At 52.7% G+C, this 20,777-nt stretch overlaps 1 protein-coding gene across 2 annotated transcripts in view; it reads right to left on the bottom strand.

The window, feature by feature from the left end:
- ADCY5 (adenylate cyclase 5) overlaps positions 1-15,125 on the bottom strand; it is a 157,437-nt gene extending 142,312 nt beyond the window's left edge. Inside the window, exon 1 of one of the 2 annotated variants that reach the window (XM_049710441.1) lies at positions 13,362-15,125. In XM_049710441.1, coding sequence (XP_049566398.1) covers positions 13,362-14,501 — 1,140 coding nt within the window. In that variant the 5' untranslated portion in view covers positions 14,502-15,125. The remainder of the gene's footprint in view (positions 1-13,361) is intronic. The other variant, XM_004278826.4, reaches the window with a different exon arrangement.
- Between the last annotated feature and the right edge of the window lie 5,652 nt (positions 15,126-20,777).

Raw genomic sequence — 20,777 nt, 5'->3', positions numbered from 1 at the left:
GATTTAACCCAAGGATGTCTCTCGGTGCTGGAAAGGGATGCTTCCCGGGCCTCAGCCCACACACCTGGTGATTTTCAATCCTTCCAAGTCCTCAGAGGGACCCTGATTTCATGTGCATCTCTCAGTCCTCCCAGAGCACAAGGGCTACAGCAGAATCCTGTACCTTTCTAGCCAAAAGTGCTAGGAAAGAAGTAGCTTCAAAGTGCACAGGAAGGAAATCCTTTCAGGGTGCAAGCTCCACCTCTTCATCACCCTACACATCACCTTTCTTCACTCTTTTAGCCTTTGCCACACATGCTGATAACAATACGTGCAAATGGGGAGTCACTAACTATACAATTCCTTACATGTTTCATGAGCTTAAGAGTCGAAGAAAAAGTAATGGCGGTATTAGTGCTGGACTCACATTGCTATTTACCTGCTGTGAGCAAATTCATTCATTCCTTTAACAAGTATTTATTGAGCATCTACTACAGACATTTTCTAGTTTACATTCTAGTTGGAGGGAGACTCACAGAGAATAATGTACAATTTCTCCTATTCAAAAGGGAAATACCACATAAAGAAGAGAGAAGGAAAGAGCTCACGCTAATCACTAGGCATTTGTTTGTAGCTAAGAGGCCATCAGGAACGTTGAGTGAGATTTGCTGCTCTGCTAAGGTGGCCCCACTGGACACATGGTATAGCACTCATTTTCTAAAATATCCTTGCAGTTATTATAGCACTGCACTAATCCATTTATCGAGCCATGTTTGGGACTAATTGCTGGTGATAAGAGGAACATAAATATACTGAGCCACAGCCCTGCCTGACAAGGTTTTATATACCAACCAAGCTTTCTTCCCCTATCACATGCCTGTAATAATTTTTAGTGGCCATCACTCTTTACTGAATCACCACAATAAACCCCCTTCGATATAGGCAACTTCCCTTTCAATATAGCCATAAATCAGACTCGGCGTCACCCTTGTGAGCCCTCTGCTGATGAAGGGCGGCTCAGGACAGTAGCTCTCATCCCTGGGCACGTCAGAATCAGCAGGAGCATTCCAAAATGCTGGTGCCCGGGCCCACCCCAGATGAGCCTGGATACCAGGGTTATGTAAAAACGCCTAGATATGCCTTACTTCCCACGCCTTAAGCTCCGTAGGGTGACTGGAGGTTAACCCACCCCAAAAGCTGAAGTCTCAGCCTTGGGCGTTTGAGGTGAAAAACGGAGCTGACACATGCACTGTAATACAGGGCAATCAACCATAAGGGAGTTTATAACGCACGGTGAGAACTGCCGTTTCATGGGATTGCTTTGAAAAGAATGAAGAATACTGTTGGGAATTTGTGAAGTTATCCAGGCTTATATTTATTGTCCTTACAGTTGAACTTGCCTCCTGGCAAGTCTCTGAGGTCTTTCCCACATCTTACAGCTGGAAAGAGGGAAGTGGGAGGACTCAGGAGGAGGAAAAAGATACCAGAAGAAAGCTGAGAAGAAGAAAGGGGACCAAGGATGAGAGAAAGAGGCACATGGGGGCAACAGGGACCCTTCCTGACACCACCCAACAGACCAGTAGGGAACCCAAGGGAGGGAGGGCAAAGGTGGAAAGTAGTATTTTCTAAGACCACACCCCCAGGCCCAGAGCCCCTTGCCAGTGGAGGACAAGCTTGCCTTGGTCCAGGGAGGGGGCACCATGAGGGACCCCTGGCTGCCAAGAGTCAGCATTCCCTGTAGAACCTGAGAATGGGAACGGTCTACCTTCTTCCCACAGTGCTGGGCAGTAGGGGTCGGAAAGTCAGTAACATTCGGTAAATATCTGAGTATTCAAACAGACAAGGCCCCTGTCCTCAGACAGCTGACTGTCAAGCTGAACGACAGAGAGATAAACCTACAGAGATAAAATTATAAACCAGTATGAGTGCTACAGAGAAAAAGAAGAGGGTGTTTCAGAGTGACTCAGATGTTAGATGCAGAGTGTCAGATGTTGCAAAGGCAGGGCGCCTCTCCCTCGGCAGGGAGGGGGTACAAGCCTACCCTGCTCACCTGGGATTCAGTGATGATCCCTCTCCCTCGGCAGCCTCCTTGGCTGAGATGTCAGAGCCAAGGCACTTCCGAGCTGGTGTTACCCGCTGGGAGCCTGTCAGGATGGCTGGGTCCCTCCCAGATGGCGTGGTGAAATGCTTACAGGAAAAGGGACTTGGCCAGAGGAAGACTGGGGGCTTGGGCGTGTTAAGTGAACAAACAAACAGCCTTCCCATCCCCAAAAGAGAATGCGAAAATAAAACCTTGAAAATCCACTTAGCAAAAGAATTGCACTTGGGTAGGAGTTACATTTTCCTTTAGTTTTCTTGAGAAGAGTTACAAGGACAGAAGTGGATTTGAAGCAGGATGTCTGGGGTACTTTTTAGGATGTTGATGGTTGTGGGGAGCTGGGCTCTAAAGACATCCTAGAGGGACTTCCCTGGCGGTCCAGTGGTTAAGGCTCTACGCTTCCACTGCAGGGGGCACGGGCTGGATCCCTGATCGGGGAACTAGACTCCTGCGTGCATCACGGCACGGCCAAATAAATAAATAAACGAAATAAAGACCTCCTAGAGTAAGCGCTAAACTGCACCATCTACTAGATGCAACTCTACAGAAAGACCCCAGGTCTGACCTCCGAGAAGTGATCCTGACGTGTGCCCCCAGCCACCTCCTTCCCACCCCTGTTCCATGTACACCACCAGAAGCCTGGACACGAGGCAGCCTCACACCCAGACCTGAGCTATCCCAGCGTTGAGTCTGACCCATCTCCTGGGTCTCGGTCCCTCCTCATGCATCCAGAAGACCACGCGGGGGCTCTTCACAGGTAAACATCTGATCCCAGGTGCCCCCTGAACACTTCGGCGCTGCCCCCGCTCGCGGCATGACTGCAGGCTCAGGAAATGACAAATCATTTAACGCCCATCTGAGCCAGACACCACGTGGGAAGGAAGGCATCACAAATAAGAAACCACACATTCCACAACCACCCAAGACGACTGCTTGATAGCAGCTGTGCCTTCTAATTTTGGCACCATGGGATGGACTCAGGGCTGGGTCCAAATGTGAAAAGAGCACTGGATTTGGAGTCAGAGATCTGGATTTGTATAGCAGCTCCTAAGCTAACTGGCTGTGTGACCTGAGTGAGGTCACTCAACCTCTCTGAACCCCTACTTCCTCCTCTCCAACACAATACCAGCAGCACAGGTCTGTAACTATGAGTACTCTTGCATGCATTACCTTATCGGCACCCAACAACAGATCCTGTCAGTCAGGGAACTGACTGAGCGAGAGTAAGGCCACTCAGCCAGGACCGTATAACCAGGGACTTCTCCTGGGCCCCTGGGCCCAAAAGCCAATGTCTGCACCTTCTTAACTCATCACCTCCTCAGAGCCGTCATGAGAAGCAAGTAAGATCACACGTGGTAAAGTCCTGTGTCCTCTATAAAATGTTAATCAGGTGTCCAAGTATTTGAGTCTTTGGCTGATATTTGAGCCACTGTCTAGGTGACAGAAAGTCATACATTTTTAAGAAGCAGAAATTAAATATATATATATATAAACAAAAAATATGTATATAGTTTTTAAATTTTCACACTGTTCCACTCTACTGGTGACAAAATATGTTATCAGATAGGAGTGAGGGGCCAGGCAGGACTAGGGTTCTGATTCTGCCACAGAGTTCTGCACTTGATGCATTTTGCCCTAGCAAAGCGGCCACTCCCCTCCCTAGTGTTCAAGTCAAACCCAGATTAGAATTCCAGCTTCTCCACTCTCAATCTGGATTGTCCCTGGGAAAAGATCCTGAGACAAGGGTTTGAAAGAAGTGGTTTACCTGGGAGGTGACTCCAGAAAACATTAGACAGGGAATGGAGAAATGAGACAAAGAAGGGAAGAAAGAAAAAAAAAAAAGAAAGAGGGGAAGGACGAGAGGGAGGGAGGGGAAAAGGGAGGGAGGGAGGGTGGGAGGAAGGGGAAGAAAAGAAAAGAAAAGAAAAAGAAATGTTTTCACGCCTATACCACTGTGGGCAACCGAGCTGAATCCTTCTGCAGGACTAGAAGCCAACAGAGAAGGCTTGTCTCAAAGTTATACTCCGCCCACACCAGGGTCAAGGGAACTGGGGTATTTATCCACCAGCTCCCAACAGTCATTGGTTGAGGACTGCTCTAGGGATGGGCACTCCCTCCCCAGCACTTCTGACCTGTCCCACAAACAGGCAGAGAGGCTCAGGGCCAGAGAAAGCCCTCAGGTGCTGACAGCTGGCACTCTGGCTGGCAAGAGAAGAAAGGTACATGCCCAGGGAATATGGGCGGGCACTGAACCATCTGCTATGCTCACTCACTGAGTGACCTTGGGGAAGTTACTTACCTTCTCTTATCCCATTTTCTGCAGCCCTGAAATAGGGGTAAAAATATCTTTCTCAAAGGGTTAATATTACGATTAAATGAGGTCACATATGTAATGGATTAGTCCAGTGCCAGGTTTACAACAAAAACTCAATATATACTCATTGTTCATAATCAATATTCTTTAAGGTCTTCCTCCTTTTGGAGGGTGGGAGTGCAAAGGATACAAAGAAAATGTGGGGAAGAAGGATGCTCTGAAATGGCCCATCAGGACTTCCCCATGGGCAGAGCCCAGCAGGCTCCTTTGTCTCATGACAGCAGAAAACCCCTAAAGGAAACTGAAACTAGATAAAGGAGGCATCTCGCTGGTCCCTCCCAGCCCCATCATCTTACTTTATAAAGGACTGCAGATGCAGATGCAGAATGAGACTTTAAAACAGGTAGCCAGCCAATGCAAGCTGAGTAATCTCCTTCTTGAGGGAGGAAAGCCCCCAAACAAACCAATGCCCCCATCTAGATGACTTTGCCTAGGCCTACCCCAGAGGCAGGGGGCTGGACCCTGAGAAATTTCAACGATTCTCCCAGCCCCTGAAGCAGTGTGTCCCAAAAGGAGTTCCAACAAACACTAATGCCTCTGTTATGTTCCTTCAAAAACTGGTTCTGGGGTCAGATATGTTTGATAAAGGCTTCATGCAATAGCCTCCTCTTGGCAAATTCTACTGCATATTAACATATTAAAAGCTTTAAAGTTCTACGATAAAGAATTCTGTGTAACCCAGTATTTCTTAAATTTATTTGACACGGGACTGAATGTGTGTACGTGAAACATCTATTAACATCCCCCCAAAGGACAGTCACTGGGAGCATCTGGGCGAAAGGCAATGCTGGGCGCTGGGACCCAGGCTGAGTCATTTTTGGACACTCAGGGTCTAGCTCAGTGCCTGTTACACTGTAGGCATCTAATAAACGGTTGTTGTCTGAATGAATGGGGAAAAGGCTGAAAGAATGACTTAATAATGGTTTTCAAATCTGTGAAGGGATATAGTACCGGCAGTGCCAGGCAACAGCTTTCTGTTTCCAAGAAGGCACACGTTTTAAATTGCAGCAGGAGGGATTTTGGAAGCCCCGCTCAGAGTGTAGGATAACAATCCACCAAAATAGGCTTCCAAGCCGAGCTGTATCGCTTCCTTCTGTGGAGGTGTTGGTCTAGCACTTCGGTACAGCTGAGAGTCTGCATGCAGCTGCCCACCCACCCCACCACCCGTTCATTCATTCATTCAAACTCTCACCGAGCACCTACTACGTGTCGCGCACCAAGGTCCCTCAGGACCCCTTCCAAGGGCCAAGTGGGACTGTGGTGATCTGTGTGATAACCCCTAGGGAGCCCCTAACGGGAAGGGAGAGGAGACCACCCAAGTGTGAGGTCAGGATGCCTCAAGCCCAGAAGCAACAGCTCATAACGCTCTCAGAGCAAGAAGTGTGTGTGGGAGTCAGGGTGGGGGGGTGGGGGTGGGGGTGTCCAGGCTGACACATGAGGCTGGGCTAGAGAATAAAGCTATTACTGTCTCCCCGGTGTTTGTTTGTTTACCCCCCTTTTCTGTGACTATATCCCATTGTTCCCAGAGAGCATCCCTGCCCCCACTTCCAAGCTTTTCCCCTCCCCATACTCACAGCTCCAATCTCCTCTTCCCTTCCTTACAGCCTACTCCTCCTCCTTCAAACCATCTCCTAATTCCTGACCTCTTGCCTACCCCTTGATCTCCCCACTTGCCACGTTCTGTACCATCCATTGTGGACCTGGGGTATCCTCAGTGTTTTTCATATTCACTTACCACATGAATGTATAAACCAGGAGTCAAACTAAGGTCCATCTTTCTGCTGACCCCTACCACCACCAGTGCTGAGCCACAGCCTGCTTTGCCTCAAACAAGAGTTGGGGGATGGGAACAGCTGGGAGGCAGGATGAGAGGAGAATATGTGTCCAGGTCTGGGCCACCCTTCCCACCCTACGTCACCATTACCAATTGCCTTCCAGCTCTGCATCCTACATCAGTCCACTTGCCAGCCCCACCTAGACATCTCCTAATGGGCCTGCAGGTCTGCAGTGACTTTCTTTTAAACAGAGGCTGAGCTGGGCATGACGACAGGACACCCCAACAGATTGCAGCAGGCATTCATGCCGTGGTAAGACGTGAAACCAACAGAATCCGAGGGTTGGGTGTGACCTGAGCGGCTATCTTAGCCAATGATCCCAAACCTAAGAGCTGATCAACAATATCAGCTGGAGAGCTTGGAAAACTAAATCCACGCTGTTGAAAAAATAGACCCCTTCCTGGGACCCGCCCCAGACCTTTGGAAGCAGAGCCTTCCACTTCCTCAGTAACAGGCCTGGCAGTCAGCCGTCCAGTCTCCCCTTGAACACCTCCACTGACACAGCTGGCTATCTCAGGAGGCTAGATGGTTAGATGGCTGCAACCCCAAAGGCTAGAAAGATATCTTCTACCTGGAGCTGAAATCTGTCTACTGTTTCCACCCATTTGCCCCAACTCTGCCCTTGGGAGTAACCGAAAATAAACTTAGTCCCTCTTCTAACATGTGACAACAGGGATCCCAGCAATAACTAACACTTTGCCCATGTCTCTGCCTTCTTACCTTTGTACAGTCTGCTGTCTTCCCAGCTAAACATCTCCCACCCTTTCAAGTGTTCTCTCAGAAGTCAAGGTTTCCAGTCCCCTTACCAATCTGGTACCCTCCTCTAAATTCTAGAATCAAACATAGTATTTCAGATCTGGCCTCAATCTTCCTATGAACTGGATATGCCCATAAGCCTAACCAAGACCCCACTGGTCTTTTCTAACAGCCAGACCAAAATGCAGGTCCACATGAAGCTCATGGTCCATTAACTAGAAACTCCTAGATTTTGTTCAATGTTATAAAGAGAGATCTCCCCTGCCTCACGTTTGGACGTTGCCTGGAGAAAATGTGGGGGGGCGTGGGCGGAAGTAGGGCTTTCCGATCATCTTCATGGAGTTTTGTGTTTGGGAGAGAAAATCAACACTAGGACTTGCCTAGTGTTGCAGTGATTAAGAATCCACCTGCCAATGCAGGGGACACGGGTTCGAGCCCTGGTCCAGGAAGATCCCACATGCCGTGGAGCAACTAAGCCCAACAACCACAACTACTGAGCCTGTGCTCTAGAGCCCGCGAGGCACAACTACTGAAGCCCGCATGCCTAGTGCCCGTGCTCCGCAACAAGAGAAGCCACTGCAACGAGAAGCCCGTGCACCGCAACGAAGAGTAGCTCCCGCTCGCCGCAACTAGAGAAAGCCTGCGTGCAGCAACGAAGACCCAACGCGGCCAAAAATAAATAAATAAATTTATTTTTTTAAAAAACCAAAAAACCAACACTGATCCTGCCCTCCACTAGCGAGCTCCCCCCACCTCTCACAGGCAGGGATGAAAGAAGGGTACGATACGCTAAAGTGTGACTTATGTAACTGCACCCGAAGGATTTATGGGCACCAGCACATTGGAGCTCCTGGGGCAAACTGTTTCCATTCCCAACATAGGCGATGCTCCTGGGAAGTAAACGACCACAAACTGGACCCACCACAAGATAAAGTTAACGGAGGTGCCAAGCGGACAGCCGTGGACAGGAAGTCACCCAGCAAGAGACTGGTACAGTCACAGAGAGGCTCCCACCTCGGTCCCCTCTCCCAACACCCACCCCACCCCTGGCTGGAACCGAGGAGGGCGCTCCATCCGCACCTCTCGGGAGAACACGAGGCCAGGCCCAGCAAGGGCCACAGCTCTGCTTCTGCTGCCAGCTGCACCCTCTGACAGAGTGACCCGTGGCCAGGGCCTGTCTGCACAGGAGAGCTTCTGTCCAGGCCTTTTACACTGATACTTAAAACTCTTCTGTCAGGCTGGGCAGGTTTCCGAGCTGGGGTTTAATACATCGTCTGTGTCCTCTTTACAGACACACACGAGCACGCTGTTCCGTGTTGCACAGCACGCAGACCTCATGCTCTTGTTCCAGATCAAAACTTAGATTGAATTATTAACAGTCAACATTGCCACAAGTACAGCAGCTTATCGTTCTGCTCCTCGGCTGGGTCTCTGCCATTCCAGAAGTCCCCCCCACAGGCCTCGAGGCACCCCTGAGATCCACAAGATGACCCTCCATCTAGAAGCTCTGCTCGACCCCCACCCCAGAGGCTTCTGCTCCCCTCCAAGCACCCCCTTCCCGCTGCATAGAGAAGAAGGCAACATAATCATTGAAAATAATTAGCAAATATAATCGGCAAATACAATTATCGTTGAGGCAAGACAAGCAGACCCTCCCCGGCTACAAACTCAGAGCCCGCCTCCCACCCCAGCCTGCAGTTGCTGCTGGGGTTCACTATGGCCAGATTTCTCTCTTCCAGAAATGGGGGTGATGGGGGAAGTAACTGGCGGCAGACTATTCCCGGAGTTGTGAAAGTGTGTGTCCTCTTCCATACCACCACCCCGTCCTCCCACCCCTCCGTGGGCAGGGAGGCAGTGGCTGGAGCAGTGCACACAGTAACCCACTGCACAGGCCTCTGGAACAAGTTCCAGAGCGAGGGGCCAGCTCTCCACGGGGCTCACCGGATGGCTGAGTGAGTGGGCAGCTTGCGTTTTTGAAAGGGAAGGGTAGGACTCCATGGAGCCATGGGACTCCATGGAGTGGGCTGACCACTCGAGTCTAGCCCCCAGCCTCATTATGATAAGAGGGGGGGGCGTGTGCATCCAGGGTATTTCCCTGAGGAGCCAGAGGTCAAGGTCGGAAAGTCAATCAAGGCCCAGAATAAGAAATGCAAACAGCCATAGGAAGCCAGCCACCAACCGAGAATAAACAGGACAGAGCTGTGATGATCTCCTTTCAAAGTCAACACAAAGGCTTCCCTGGGCCCCCCTCCACCACCCAGGCCAGCCCACACGACAGACAGATAGATACACACACACACACACACATACGTCCATATGCACATGCATGCACGTACACACTGGGGCCAGCCCACGTGACAGACACACTCCCACACACGGACCCAGGCACCCACCCCTCAGCAGCCACAGCAGGCACTTCTTGGTCTGCTTCCCCACCCCCATCCAGCCCCAGACTCCTCAGTTTAGACACTCACACGTGCTCATGGTCACAGAACATCACCCACACAGCACCTGTGCCTTTCTGATCTCTGGAACAACTGGTGACAGTTGTGTGTTCCAACAGGCACAAAGGCAGAAATGCAGGAAATCACTGAGTTTCTCCAAAAGGGTTAGGGGGAAGAGAGGAAGGAGCTGATGATAGCTGGGTAGGGATGGGTCAGCCCACACCACAAAGGCAACCTCTGACATCACTCCCAAGCTCATGGGGACCCACACAGGGTCGGAACCTTCTTTTCAGAAATCATGTCAGGTGGGTTTAATGTGGCTGCAGAATAATACCCCACATCTGAACAGGACTCTCTACTTTTCAAAGAGCTCCTGCATCCATTATCACCTCCTAGAGTAACACTGGACAAGCAGAGACGTTCATCTCCTTGGCCAAATGACTGCCCACCCCCATGGGGCCCAAAGACGTTTTCTCCAAAATAATCTCTAATAGTTAAGCACGTGCAATAGTTGTGTGAGTGTACTTGTTTGTGAGTGCATGCAGAGGCTTTATGTAGCAGAGTGGGATACAGTCAAACAAAAATGAGGTTGCCATGGCAACAGGCTCCAGCATCATTGCAGCCTATTAACACAAGTGAGGAATGTGTTTGGCAGATGCTTGAGTGTTATTTATGGTATGGGTGTAGCAGAGGGACTTCTAACAGGCAAAGAAGGAGAAAAAAGACAACCCGTGACGCCCCTACTGTACCCCACCAAGGAGACGACAGTGAGGCGAGCAGAGAAGGCGAGGCTGAGAGGCTGCAAATGGGAAGTAAGAGATGGGGAAGCAGAAAAGCAGGCAGGCAGAGGAGAGGAGAGGTAGGCAGAGAACAACAGGGGACTGAAGGGAGAGGCAAGAGAAAGGAAGGGACAGAAAAAGAGCAGGGGGAGGGGGATGAATACCAGGGGAAGAGCTAGATCAGGAGATGTAGCAAAAGGAAGAAACATCATCCCCCAAAAGGGCTGCCCCACCTTGCCTCTCCGCTCTCTCAAGAGGCACCAGATGAGATACTAGATGTTTCTCCTCCTAATTGGAGCAAAGGGAAGAGCCCCAAAGAGAAGAGGGGCCAGGGAAAAAAAATAATCCAGATCAGATACTGATGTTGAAGATCTAGGCTGTAGGAGCAAGGGGGCCAGCCTCTCAGGAGAAGTGGAAAATGCCAACACAGTTTCCTGAGGGCCCAAACTCCCAAAGCCCCCGCATTAGAGACCGCATACTGCTGCCCCATTCCCCTGGATGTGTATCTTCACCAAAGAAAAGAACAAGGCATCTAACGCAAGCCATCTTCTAACACCTGCTGCTCTGGGGTAACCTGAGGCAGAGGATAATGCCTGACTGTCCCACTAATATTTCCCACCATCCAATAGGGTTTGCTCAAAAAATACAAAGTTTATATCAGACATAAACAGAAAGGCAAGTCAAATACAAACCAAAAAAGATACAGTTTTCTCTGAAGTCAAATAGAAAGAATGCTTGCATTCTGTTAGCGTAGACCATTCCTAACAAGCTCTGCTATACTCAGCAGAGTAGGTCATGAGAAGTTAAGTGCAAACCCACCCAAAAGCCTACAGACAAGGGAAGGTCTGAAGACCATAATGGGTAAAAGAAGCATGGGGTGGGAGGTGGTGGAGGTGGGGAGAGAAGGGAGAGGGACAGGCCTGAGGAACTAGATGGGGAAGTCAGTCAGCCAACTCTTGTTGCTGCAATGGCATCTTCATGCTAAGATGGAGACGGAGCTCCCTAGTCCAGCACTCCTGTCCTGGGATCTGACTCCAGTCTCCTAAAATCACACATCTAGGATTTCCTAGGGCTATAATCAGACCCTGAGTCCCAAGTCTGGTTCAGTAAATACTCTGAATGATCCTGGAAATCTCTGCTGCTCCATGTGGATGTCATGCCTTTCTTTCTGTAGAAAAGCTATATCCACCCAAGCAACCTGCCTCCCATCCAAGCCAGGAACAACCCCCAAAGGTATAATACTCATGTGAGAGCTTGGGTCCCAGGTCAAAACATTTGGATCCTTTGTAAGCACTAACAATAGTAGTTAACTTTCTTTTAACCAGCTCTCAATAGGTTGTTCTCTTAAGTTCAAAGCTGATCTCTAAAGATTTTATTTCCTTCTGATCCCAGATCAGAAAAACTTTAAGTCAGCATCAACAAGCCCAACTACTTCACCTACTGGAACACAATCAAATTGTTAAGCAGTTATTAAGTCCCTACTAAGTACCCTACACTGTGCTAGACAAGGGAGAGAGGGTAGAGAAGGAAAAACACACACGCCTCAGGATTCCTGCATCCAAGGAGCTTACATTGGATGGGGAATAAAACCAAGGGGTACTGGGGAATAAGTAAGTGCCCCACTCTGTGGCTCTGACTCCATTGTTGGCCATGCAAAAGAGGGAGAGGCCAGTATGGCTGGAATGCAAAGAGGGGCTCCTTGCAGAAGGTGAGGATTGGCACAGAGGGGCTGGAACTGGAAGGGGCATGCATAAGCCTCTCATTTACTAGGCAAGGAACCCGGGGCCCAGAGAGGTTGTAGGTTCCCTCCCTCCCAGTCACAGAGCACCTTGGAGGTGCAGCGAGAGCCCAGCGCCATGAAGCCCACAGTATTCCCTGTGGGAGAGTATGATACCCAGGAAGCCAGGGGGCACGGGAGAACCCCTCAAGAAAGACGCAGTACCCAACAAGATTGAAGTCTGAGAAAAGGCACTAGAAGTGGGGAGGAGGAAGGCAATGACAAGGGAATAGAGTTAAGAAGTTCTGTTAGAGGATGCAGTTGCCTGGAGAGAGGTCGGGGGATGCACTAGGTTCCACAGTCAGGAGACTGGCCTGCAGCAAAGGCACACTTGACTCTCACAGCCAAGTAGGTTGCACCGCAACCAAGCAGGCTCAGCAGGGGCCAATGGATGAGGCCCATGGAGCCACAGACAAGGGGACCGCTGTGGGGGAAGGTGTGCATGTCAGAGGAGCCGGTCTCACCCAAGGTCGCCATGGCAAGCACACCTCTCTCCCACAAGTCTTCTGGGGAGTCACCAGTTAACCAGGGAGAAGTTTTATTTCCTCCTAAGCCTACCGTTCAAGGCTCGCCTAACCCGTCCCAGGAGGGTTAAAAGCCCCCACCATAAGCAACCACCAGGAGCACCCACATGAAGGGGTCACGACTTCCAACACTAGCTTTCTGCTCAGGCCAGGAGGGGGACCGTCGCCACACACAAAGTTTCCTTCCCACCTTTGCTGAAGGCAGCTTTTTGGCTTGGGGCACTTTCACAAATGAAACAAACTTGTCAGTCCTCCCTCAAGTTCAGAAATATCTCCAGCTCCCGAACCCCCAGTCCCAGACAACTGGCAGGATTATATCATTTCCCCTCCCAAAGACTGGGCAAGGGGCGCCCAGGGTCTCCCCTCCCCAACCCTTCATCCAGGACATTCGGTTAACAAACCATCAGTGACCCTCAGGAGCGGGGAGGCTGCTACAGGGGCCAGCCACTTTTGTCAGGGGCCTTTTATATAGAGACAGAACCACAGGAAGAGAAGGGGACCTCTCCATAGCATTTTCTCCTCCAACTCTTCCTCATTAGCATCCCTACAATAATGGCTAAGGTTTGGTGTGTCTTCTACCAGCGGGAACATTACATACAAGAGCACTTTTTGTAGAGGAAGATGATGGGGCTCAGAGGGGGTTCGGGGGCTAGAAGACACCACACAGCTGACACAGCCATGTCTTTCTGGCTCTTTTCACCACTTTAAAGGGTGAAAGTGGGTTGCCTTTCTTTGGAGTCAGGCCTAGGCCTGCGCACCCCACTATCCAGTCCCTATGCCCAGGTGGGCCCCTACCTGCTTGAGCAGGAACTGGTCCTGGGCGTTGGTGCGCAGGGCGATGGCCAGGTGGAGGGCAGACAGGAGCACCCCGCTGAGTACCGCGGCCCGCATGCGCACGGGCAGCAGCGTGTAGATGGTATAGATGAAGAACACAGTCCACCAGATGCCCTCGGAGGCGCTGCGCGGCTGAGGCAGCAGCAGGCCCACCACCTGGACAGCCAGCACCACGGCGATGAGCGCGTAGCAGGCCAGGCCCATGTGGTCCTGGTGGAAGGCCGCGCGGTTGCAGAGCACGGCCATGACGAGGATCACACCCACGGCAGCCGCCAGCACGACCAGGTAGGGCAGCTGCAGCGGGGGCCGTGCCGCGTGGAAGGCCAACATGACGAGGCACACGAGCACCAGCACAGCCATGAGCATAGTGAGGCTGCTCTGGTTCAGACGGAAGAAGTAGCGCTGGTACAGCCGCTCCAGCTTGTCCGACGGGAACTTCTTCGAGCGGAATATCTGCAGCAGTGCCAGGCAGCAGGCGCCCAGCGAAAGCACCGCGCCAGGCCCCGCGCCCGAGCCCGCCAAGCTGCCGCCATCTCCGGAACCCTCGTCTTCCTCGACGGCGCCGGCCTCCAGCTCGTCGGCCGCGCGGCCCTTGCCCCGCCGCTCCTCCAGACCCAGCTCCACAGAACGGGGGCGCACCTCCGTCCCGCCAGCTGCGGCCGCCGCCGCCGCCGCCGCCGAGCCGCCGCCGCCGCCCGCAGGGGGCGCCCGGGTGCTGCCCCCGCCGGCCGCGCCCCGCCGCTGCCGCCGGCTGCCGCGACCGCAGTCGTCGCCGCCGCGCTCCTGCCAGGCCGACTTGGAACGGAAACTGAAGCCGAAGCCCCCAGCCAGGGGGTCATCGCCACTCAGCGGAGGATCGTCGTCGTCGTCGCTGCGCCAGCGGCTGGCCAGGCGCTGCTGCTGCTGCTGCTGCGGGGTCACCGTCCCCCCGGGTTTCTTGGTGGAGCCGCGGGCCGAACCCCCGGGGGCGTGGGGGTAGCCATTGGCGCGGGAGTCGGCCTCGCCCCACGCCGAGCGGTGTTCCGGGCCTCCCCGGGACGCCGGCGCCGCCGCTGTCTGCGCCGCGTAGCCCGGGGCGCTCACGCTTTTGGAGCTGGACATCCCCCCCTCGGCCTCGTCGTCTTCTTCCTCCTCCCCCGGGGGCCGGGCCGGGGTTCTCCAAGGGGAGGGCGGACGGCCGAGCAGGGGGACCAGGCTGGGGTCACACGTCGGGGGCGGCCCGGGGCCCTGGGCAGTAGCGGGGCATCTTGGCACCCCCGTCCTGAGCGGAGAAGGAGGGCAGCGGGAGAGCAAGCGGGAGGCAGGCACAGCCCCGAGGTGAGAAGTGGCTGAGAATCCGCGTCAGGAGTCCCAGGTCCGAGATGGAGTTGGCTCCGAGCTGGGGCAGCGGGGACTACTCGAGCTCCTGAGCTGCGCGCAGAGGGACGTCCGGACTCCTGGCTCGCGTCGAGCTCGACAAGGACCGGAGTTGCGGACGAGGCGGGACGGAGAGGTGTCCTTGCGGGCGGCGCCTCCCCGGAGCTGGCAATGCCCGGGCGCGGCGCTCGCAGATTCTGCCTAAGCGGAGCCCAGCGGCACACGCGGCGAGGCGGCAGCTAGGGCGGCTCGGTAGGGGTCCCGGCGTGGAGACCAAGCGGGCGCCCTTTCCTCGCGGCGGACTGGGAGCGACTGGGAGGTGCGGGCGCCAGCCAGCATTATTTTCTTACGAGGGGTGGAGAGGTGGGATGGGGGGGTGGAGAGGACGGGGGAGGGGGCGGCGGGCGGAGCAACAGCTCCCGAGCCCTGGGGGGAGGGTCCTGGAGCCCAAGGGGGCCGTCGCCCGCATCCCCCACCTCCCGCGTTGAGAGTGGAGCTTGGCCCCCTAGAAAGCCGAGCCCAGCCTTCAGCGTGTCCGCGCAGGGGGGCGGGGGCGAGGACCGGCTCCTGCAGCGCGGCCCTTCCCCTCTCACCTCCCCCTTCCCCCAAAACGGAGCGGAGCTGGCCCGGACCCGCTGGCCCAGGAGGGCTGTCGCGCCGGCTCCGCAAGCTCCAGGCTCCTCGCCGCCGGCTGCGGGCCCGCCGCTGCCGGGCGCAGAAGGACTAAGCTGAGGTCGGAATCCGGCGCAGTACCGCCGCCGTTCCGCCCCAACGCAGGCGGGCTTCTCCCAGGGAGCACGGCATCCAGAGATCGAGGGCCGGCGCTCAGAGGCAGCCGGCCGAGAGGGGCCGGCCCAAGAGCCGCTGCGCCCCGGGGGCGCTGCGGGGGAACCCGCGGGAGCCGGGCTCAGGGCGCGCCATGCACGCCTCGGGCCCTGCGCTGCTCCGGCCGCTCGCGCCGCTCCTCCCTTCTCGCCCGGTTGCCGCCGCCGCCGCCGCCGCCACCGCCGGAGCGCCCTCCGCATCCCCTCCTCCCGCCGCCTCCCCGCCCCCCGCGCCGCTCGGGCCTCGGCTCACAGCGGCGCGCGGCCGCCTCCGCCCCCGGCCGGGCCGCGGCCCCCGCCTCGGCGCCCCGCTGGCATCCTCAGGCCCGGCCTCGTGAGGCGCCCGGTACCGTGGGGGCCCCAGCTCCCCTTCCTCACCTAAAATTCTCGCCGCGCCCCCTCCCTCCCTGGCGCCTGGAGCCGCGTCCAGCCCGTGGTCCCTTCGCCGGACGTGGCTGCCGTGCGGTCCTCCCCCGCCCCTTGCTTGGGTTCCTGCACCCCTAGTCCTAGCTCCCCTCTTTTGTATCCCCCTTTAATCCCCATCCCCCCATTCAACCCAACTTCAGCCCCCGCGCTGCGCCCCCCTTCCCCGGCCCGGCTCGATTGGCCGCTTCCTGAGCTGTCATATTTGAGTCCGGCGCTCTTATTGGGCGATTCTCTGGCCGGGCGGCTATACCAAAGGAGGGCGCACCAGCCTGGGGGCGCCCAGGCAGCGACTGCCGCAGGGAGACGAAGACCAGAGTCCCTGGAGGGCCGGAGGGGCCCAAGAGCCAGACCCGGAAATGGACGGTGGAGATGGAAAGACTGAGTATCTCTGAGGCGCAGGAAGACAGTGACGTGAAAGATGGAGATGCAGTGGGTGAGGCCGATGCAGCTAGGGCGGGGCGGACAGGAACGCTTTGGTGGAGAGTTACCCAGAGGGAACCCCACAGACAGCATTACAAACACCTGGCGTTTGTGAAGAGCTCTTTGCCCGTTCATACTTTTTTTTTTTAAAATCTCATTTGATTCCCCTCAATAACCCTGGGTTGTGACAGGGGACAGGGCCCGTGTGATTATTCCCAGTTTATAAATGCGGAAACTAAGGCTTCAGAGCCTAATTAACTTGCCATGGGCCACACAGGTCTCCTGACTTTCTTTCGTCAGCGCCAGGCTGGCTCCCTACCTAACAAGGTGTTAGCCTACCTAGCAAGGTGTTAGCCGGAAGGATGCGCCCCAGGGCAGGGTGGAGAGCCCCGGCTGGAGGAGGACGGGGGAGAGGGCAGAGAAGGACAAGTTACTCCTGCACAGCGCCAGCGAGAAACAGGCAGGAGTGGAGAGGACTTTACTTCGGGTCAGAGAGGACCTAGGCCTGTGGAATGATGTACCTATCCAATTCCCCTTGGCCCTAAGCTGTCCTGCTGGAAGCTCCAGCAGTCTAAACACTGGGATGGGTGGGGAAGTGTCACCTCTACTCCGGGGAGGGAGAAACAACCTTCACTTTACTCTTCTTCCTCCAGCTCTCTCTGCAGAGCTTCTGACAAAGAGGCTAGAGGTCTGGGTGAGCTTCTCTTTCTTTTTCTGTTGGTCATCTCTTTACAAATTGGAAGATAAACCTTGCCAGAGTTACAAATTGGGAGGAGAAACATTCCAAGAGATCTGAATAAACTAACCCTAGAGTATTCCGGCCTTTGAGTAATCAATCCAGGATTAGCAAAGTCATAAAAAGCACCATGAATTTAGTCAGCAAACATTCATAGAGCATCCCCTGTGTGCAAAGCACCGTGCTAGGTGCCTTAGGGATAGAGAGGTGACTCAACTCTGGTTACAGTCAGGGAGGGAGAGGAGCTAAGCCACTAATTCCAGTTCAGAGCACAGTTCAGTCAGTGTTCAATAGAGGTCCAAAGAGAGCGTTTTGGGAGTTTGGAGAGAGGAGGCATTAATTCCCACTGTAAGGGCCAAAAAGACTCTAGAGGTTGAATCTGGGGCCAGCAGAGAAGGAGGAGTCAGAAGAAAAGGAGGATGGACTAATATTTATTAAGCAACAACAATATGTCTGTGCATCTTATTGTCGCATAACCGTTTTGAGGAAGATGTTATTCTCTCCACTATAAAGGTGAGAAAACCGAGACTTAGAGAATCAAAGTTTGCCCAGGGTCCAGAGTTTGTAGTAGAATGAAACATAAGTTCAGTCTGCTCCTTGCACTCTGCCACACAGCCATGTAGCAAATACGATATGGGAGGAACACTGCATGGACAGAAGCCAGATGGCCTTCCATGTGATTGGGTTCCATCATTGATTCCCTTCTCATTCCCTGAGCTCTCCCTAGGTCATTCCTTTCCATTTTATTCAAAAATTTTAAGTAACCATCATCTTATAGCAAAAGCTATGTATGATTAAGTGTGTAAAAACTAGAATAGAGGAAGACAAAAGAAAACACATTCATAATTACAACACCTAGAGAGAACCATTAACATCTTAATTCTTTTCTTAACAAAAAATGGGACTTTACAAAGAGTTTTAGAATCTGCTTTTTTCTACTTAGCAAAATATTGTGGATATATTTTTATGCCAATAAGCATCCATCTACAATATCCATTTTATTGTCCAAACAGAATTCCATTGCATGAATACAGCATCATTTATTTAACCAGTCCCCTACTGTTGGACATTTTTCACTGTCTTGGCAGTTTGTAAAGTTTCCACTGTTTTACTGTTATAAACAGTGAGCATTTTTGTAGATAAATCTTCACACACATCTTTACTTGTATCCTTAGGAGAAATTCCTACAAGTAGAATTGCTGGGCCAAAGGATAAACATTTTTTCGCTAAGGATTTCTGAAATCTGAGTCTTCAGCCCCTGCCTCCCTTCCCAGTTCCAAGCTTACCCCTGTCTACTGGAGAACTGCCCATGGATGTTCCTTGGTATCCACCAGCACCCCAGATTCAGAACTCCCAGATCTTAGAGTGGTGAGCCCTCCTATCCCAGTTCCCAGAGTCCTGCCACCGTGCCCTTGTCTTTTCACTTCTGTCTCTTCTTCCACATTCTCTGGCTAATACCTTCGCCCAGATCCTCCCTACTCATTGCCTAGACAATTACCAACTCTCCCTCCTTGCCCTCCAATCTGTCCTCCACTTTGTCCCCATCTGATCATGCCTGTCACAACCCAACTGAAAACTGTCCCCAAAACTGCCTCTTCCTCCCTGCTAGCTTTCACTATCCACCACTTCCGCACATCATCCAGCCACCGTAATGGCTCTTTAAATCTCTGCAGAGATCACCCTTTTCACATGCACCCCCAGCAGGAACCAAATCTGTAGCATCTCTGTGATGCCTCTCTAATGCCTTTTCCTCCCCCACTGCCCCAGGCTGCTAGGCACTCCTTCCTCAGTTCCCAGCACACCTTGCTTTTATCTCTATTATAGCACTTGTTACATTGTATTATCTTGACTTGTTTTCAGAGCTGTCTCCACAGTCTGCTGAACTCTTTGAGGGCAGAATTGGTATCTTACTCATTCTTGTGCCCCATACCTGGCACATAGGAGGGACCCCTTGGCTGTCTGTTGGATAAAGAAATGGTACATCTGGGGATTAGTGATGGGAATTGAGTCTGAAGGGTGGGGTGGAGTGAGGGGACTGACTGGCAACCATGGGTGAAGGTGGGTTGGGCTCTTTAACGCTATGTGGAGGAGGGTGGGCTTCAGTTTAAAGACAATGAAGAGTCCATGAATTGGGGGACAGGGGTGTCAAGGGCCATTATGTTCTGGGAGGCAAACTCTGGCAATGTTGTAACGAGATAGGAAAAGCAAGATCCAAGAGCAGAGGGGACCAGTCAGGAAGCTATGGCAGAGCAGATGTATTGATTGATGGAGCCCAGAAGTGACATGGTGATGGGAATGATGCCATTGGCTGGAGGACACCTGTGAAGGGCTGACGAGGAAACCCAGAGGTCAACCACCATGTAGAGGAGGAGTCCCAAAGGTCAGATGAAAACCAAGAAAGGTGGGGGTCACAGGAACAAAAGGCAGAGGTTTTGAAGAGCTGCTCCAGGATGTGCACCTGGCCGTTGTCATCAGATAGGGGCTGACCACCTCGGGCCTCTCTCTGAAGTGAGTACTTGGCTTGCAGAGGGGAGGTGCCTATGCACCTCAGGACATAGCAGGCCTTTTGGGAGGTCTGCAGACCACCCACCTCCAGCCATCTTCCCCTTGTACCTCAGTTACCCTTCAGGACTTCATTCTTCATTTCCCCCAGCCATCTTTTTGGAAGAATAGCTCCATTTTGGAAATTAGAATATTAACATTTTAGAATGTTTAGAAATATTTGTACAAGTGGGTCTCAGTAATACTCTTGTACCTAAAACTACTTTCCCCACAATGCTGAAAATCCCACCATTAGATAGTCATGCTTTGGGATGACAATTATTCCCTAAAAATGAATGCAGAAAATCTAGAGACAGAAAGTAAATTAGTGTTTGCTTAGGCCTGGAGAAGAGGAGGAATGAGAAGTGATGGCTAATGGGTACAAAATTTCATGACCCTCCTTCTTTGGGAAGGTCATGAAAATGTTCTAAAATTAGATTATGGGGCTTCCCTGGTGGCGCAGTGGTTGAGAGTCCGCCTGCCAATGCAGGGGACACGGGTTCGTGCCCCGGTCCGGGAAGATCCCACATGCCGCGGAAAGGCTGGGCCCGTGAGCCATGGCCGCTGAGCCTGCGCCTCCGGAGCCTGTGCTCTGCGACGGGAGAGGCCACAACGGTGAGAGGCCCGCGTACTGCAAAAAAAAAAAAATTAGATTATGGTGATCATCGCACAACTCGAGAAATATACTAAAAACCATTGAATTGCACTTTAATCCAACGGGGTAAACTTTATGGTATATAAATTACATTTCAAGAAAGTGGTTGAAAAAATGAATGCAGATACCACTGGGAGATTGAGGGACTTTTACCAGGACTGCCAGTCGTTATTAAGTTAGTGTGGATTTAATCAGCAGGCTTCCCCCGCTAAGGCCAAAACAAGTTTCTCTCACTGAGAGAATGGATGCTTGCTCTTTTTTGTTTTGTTTTGTTTTGTTTTGTTTTGTTTTGAACATCTTTATTGGAGTATAATTGCTTTACAATGGTGTGTTAGTTTCTGCTTTACAACAAAGTGAATCAGCTGTACGTATACATATATCCCCATATCTCTTCCCTCTTGCATCTCCCTCCCTCCCAC

The sequence above is a fragment of the Orcinus orca genome, chromosome 5 (genome assembly GCF_937001465.1).
Source record: "Orcinus orca chromosome 5, mOrcOrc1.1, whole genome shotgun sequence".
Classification (NCBI taxonomy): domain Eukaryota; kingdom Metazoa; phylum Chordata; class Mammalia; order Artiodactyla; family Delphinidae; genus Orcinus; species Orcinus orca.
Note: the sequence above shows the minus strand (reverse complement) of the source record. Positions and strands in the feature narration are given on the sequence as shown.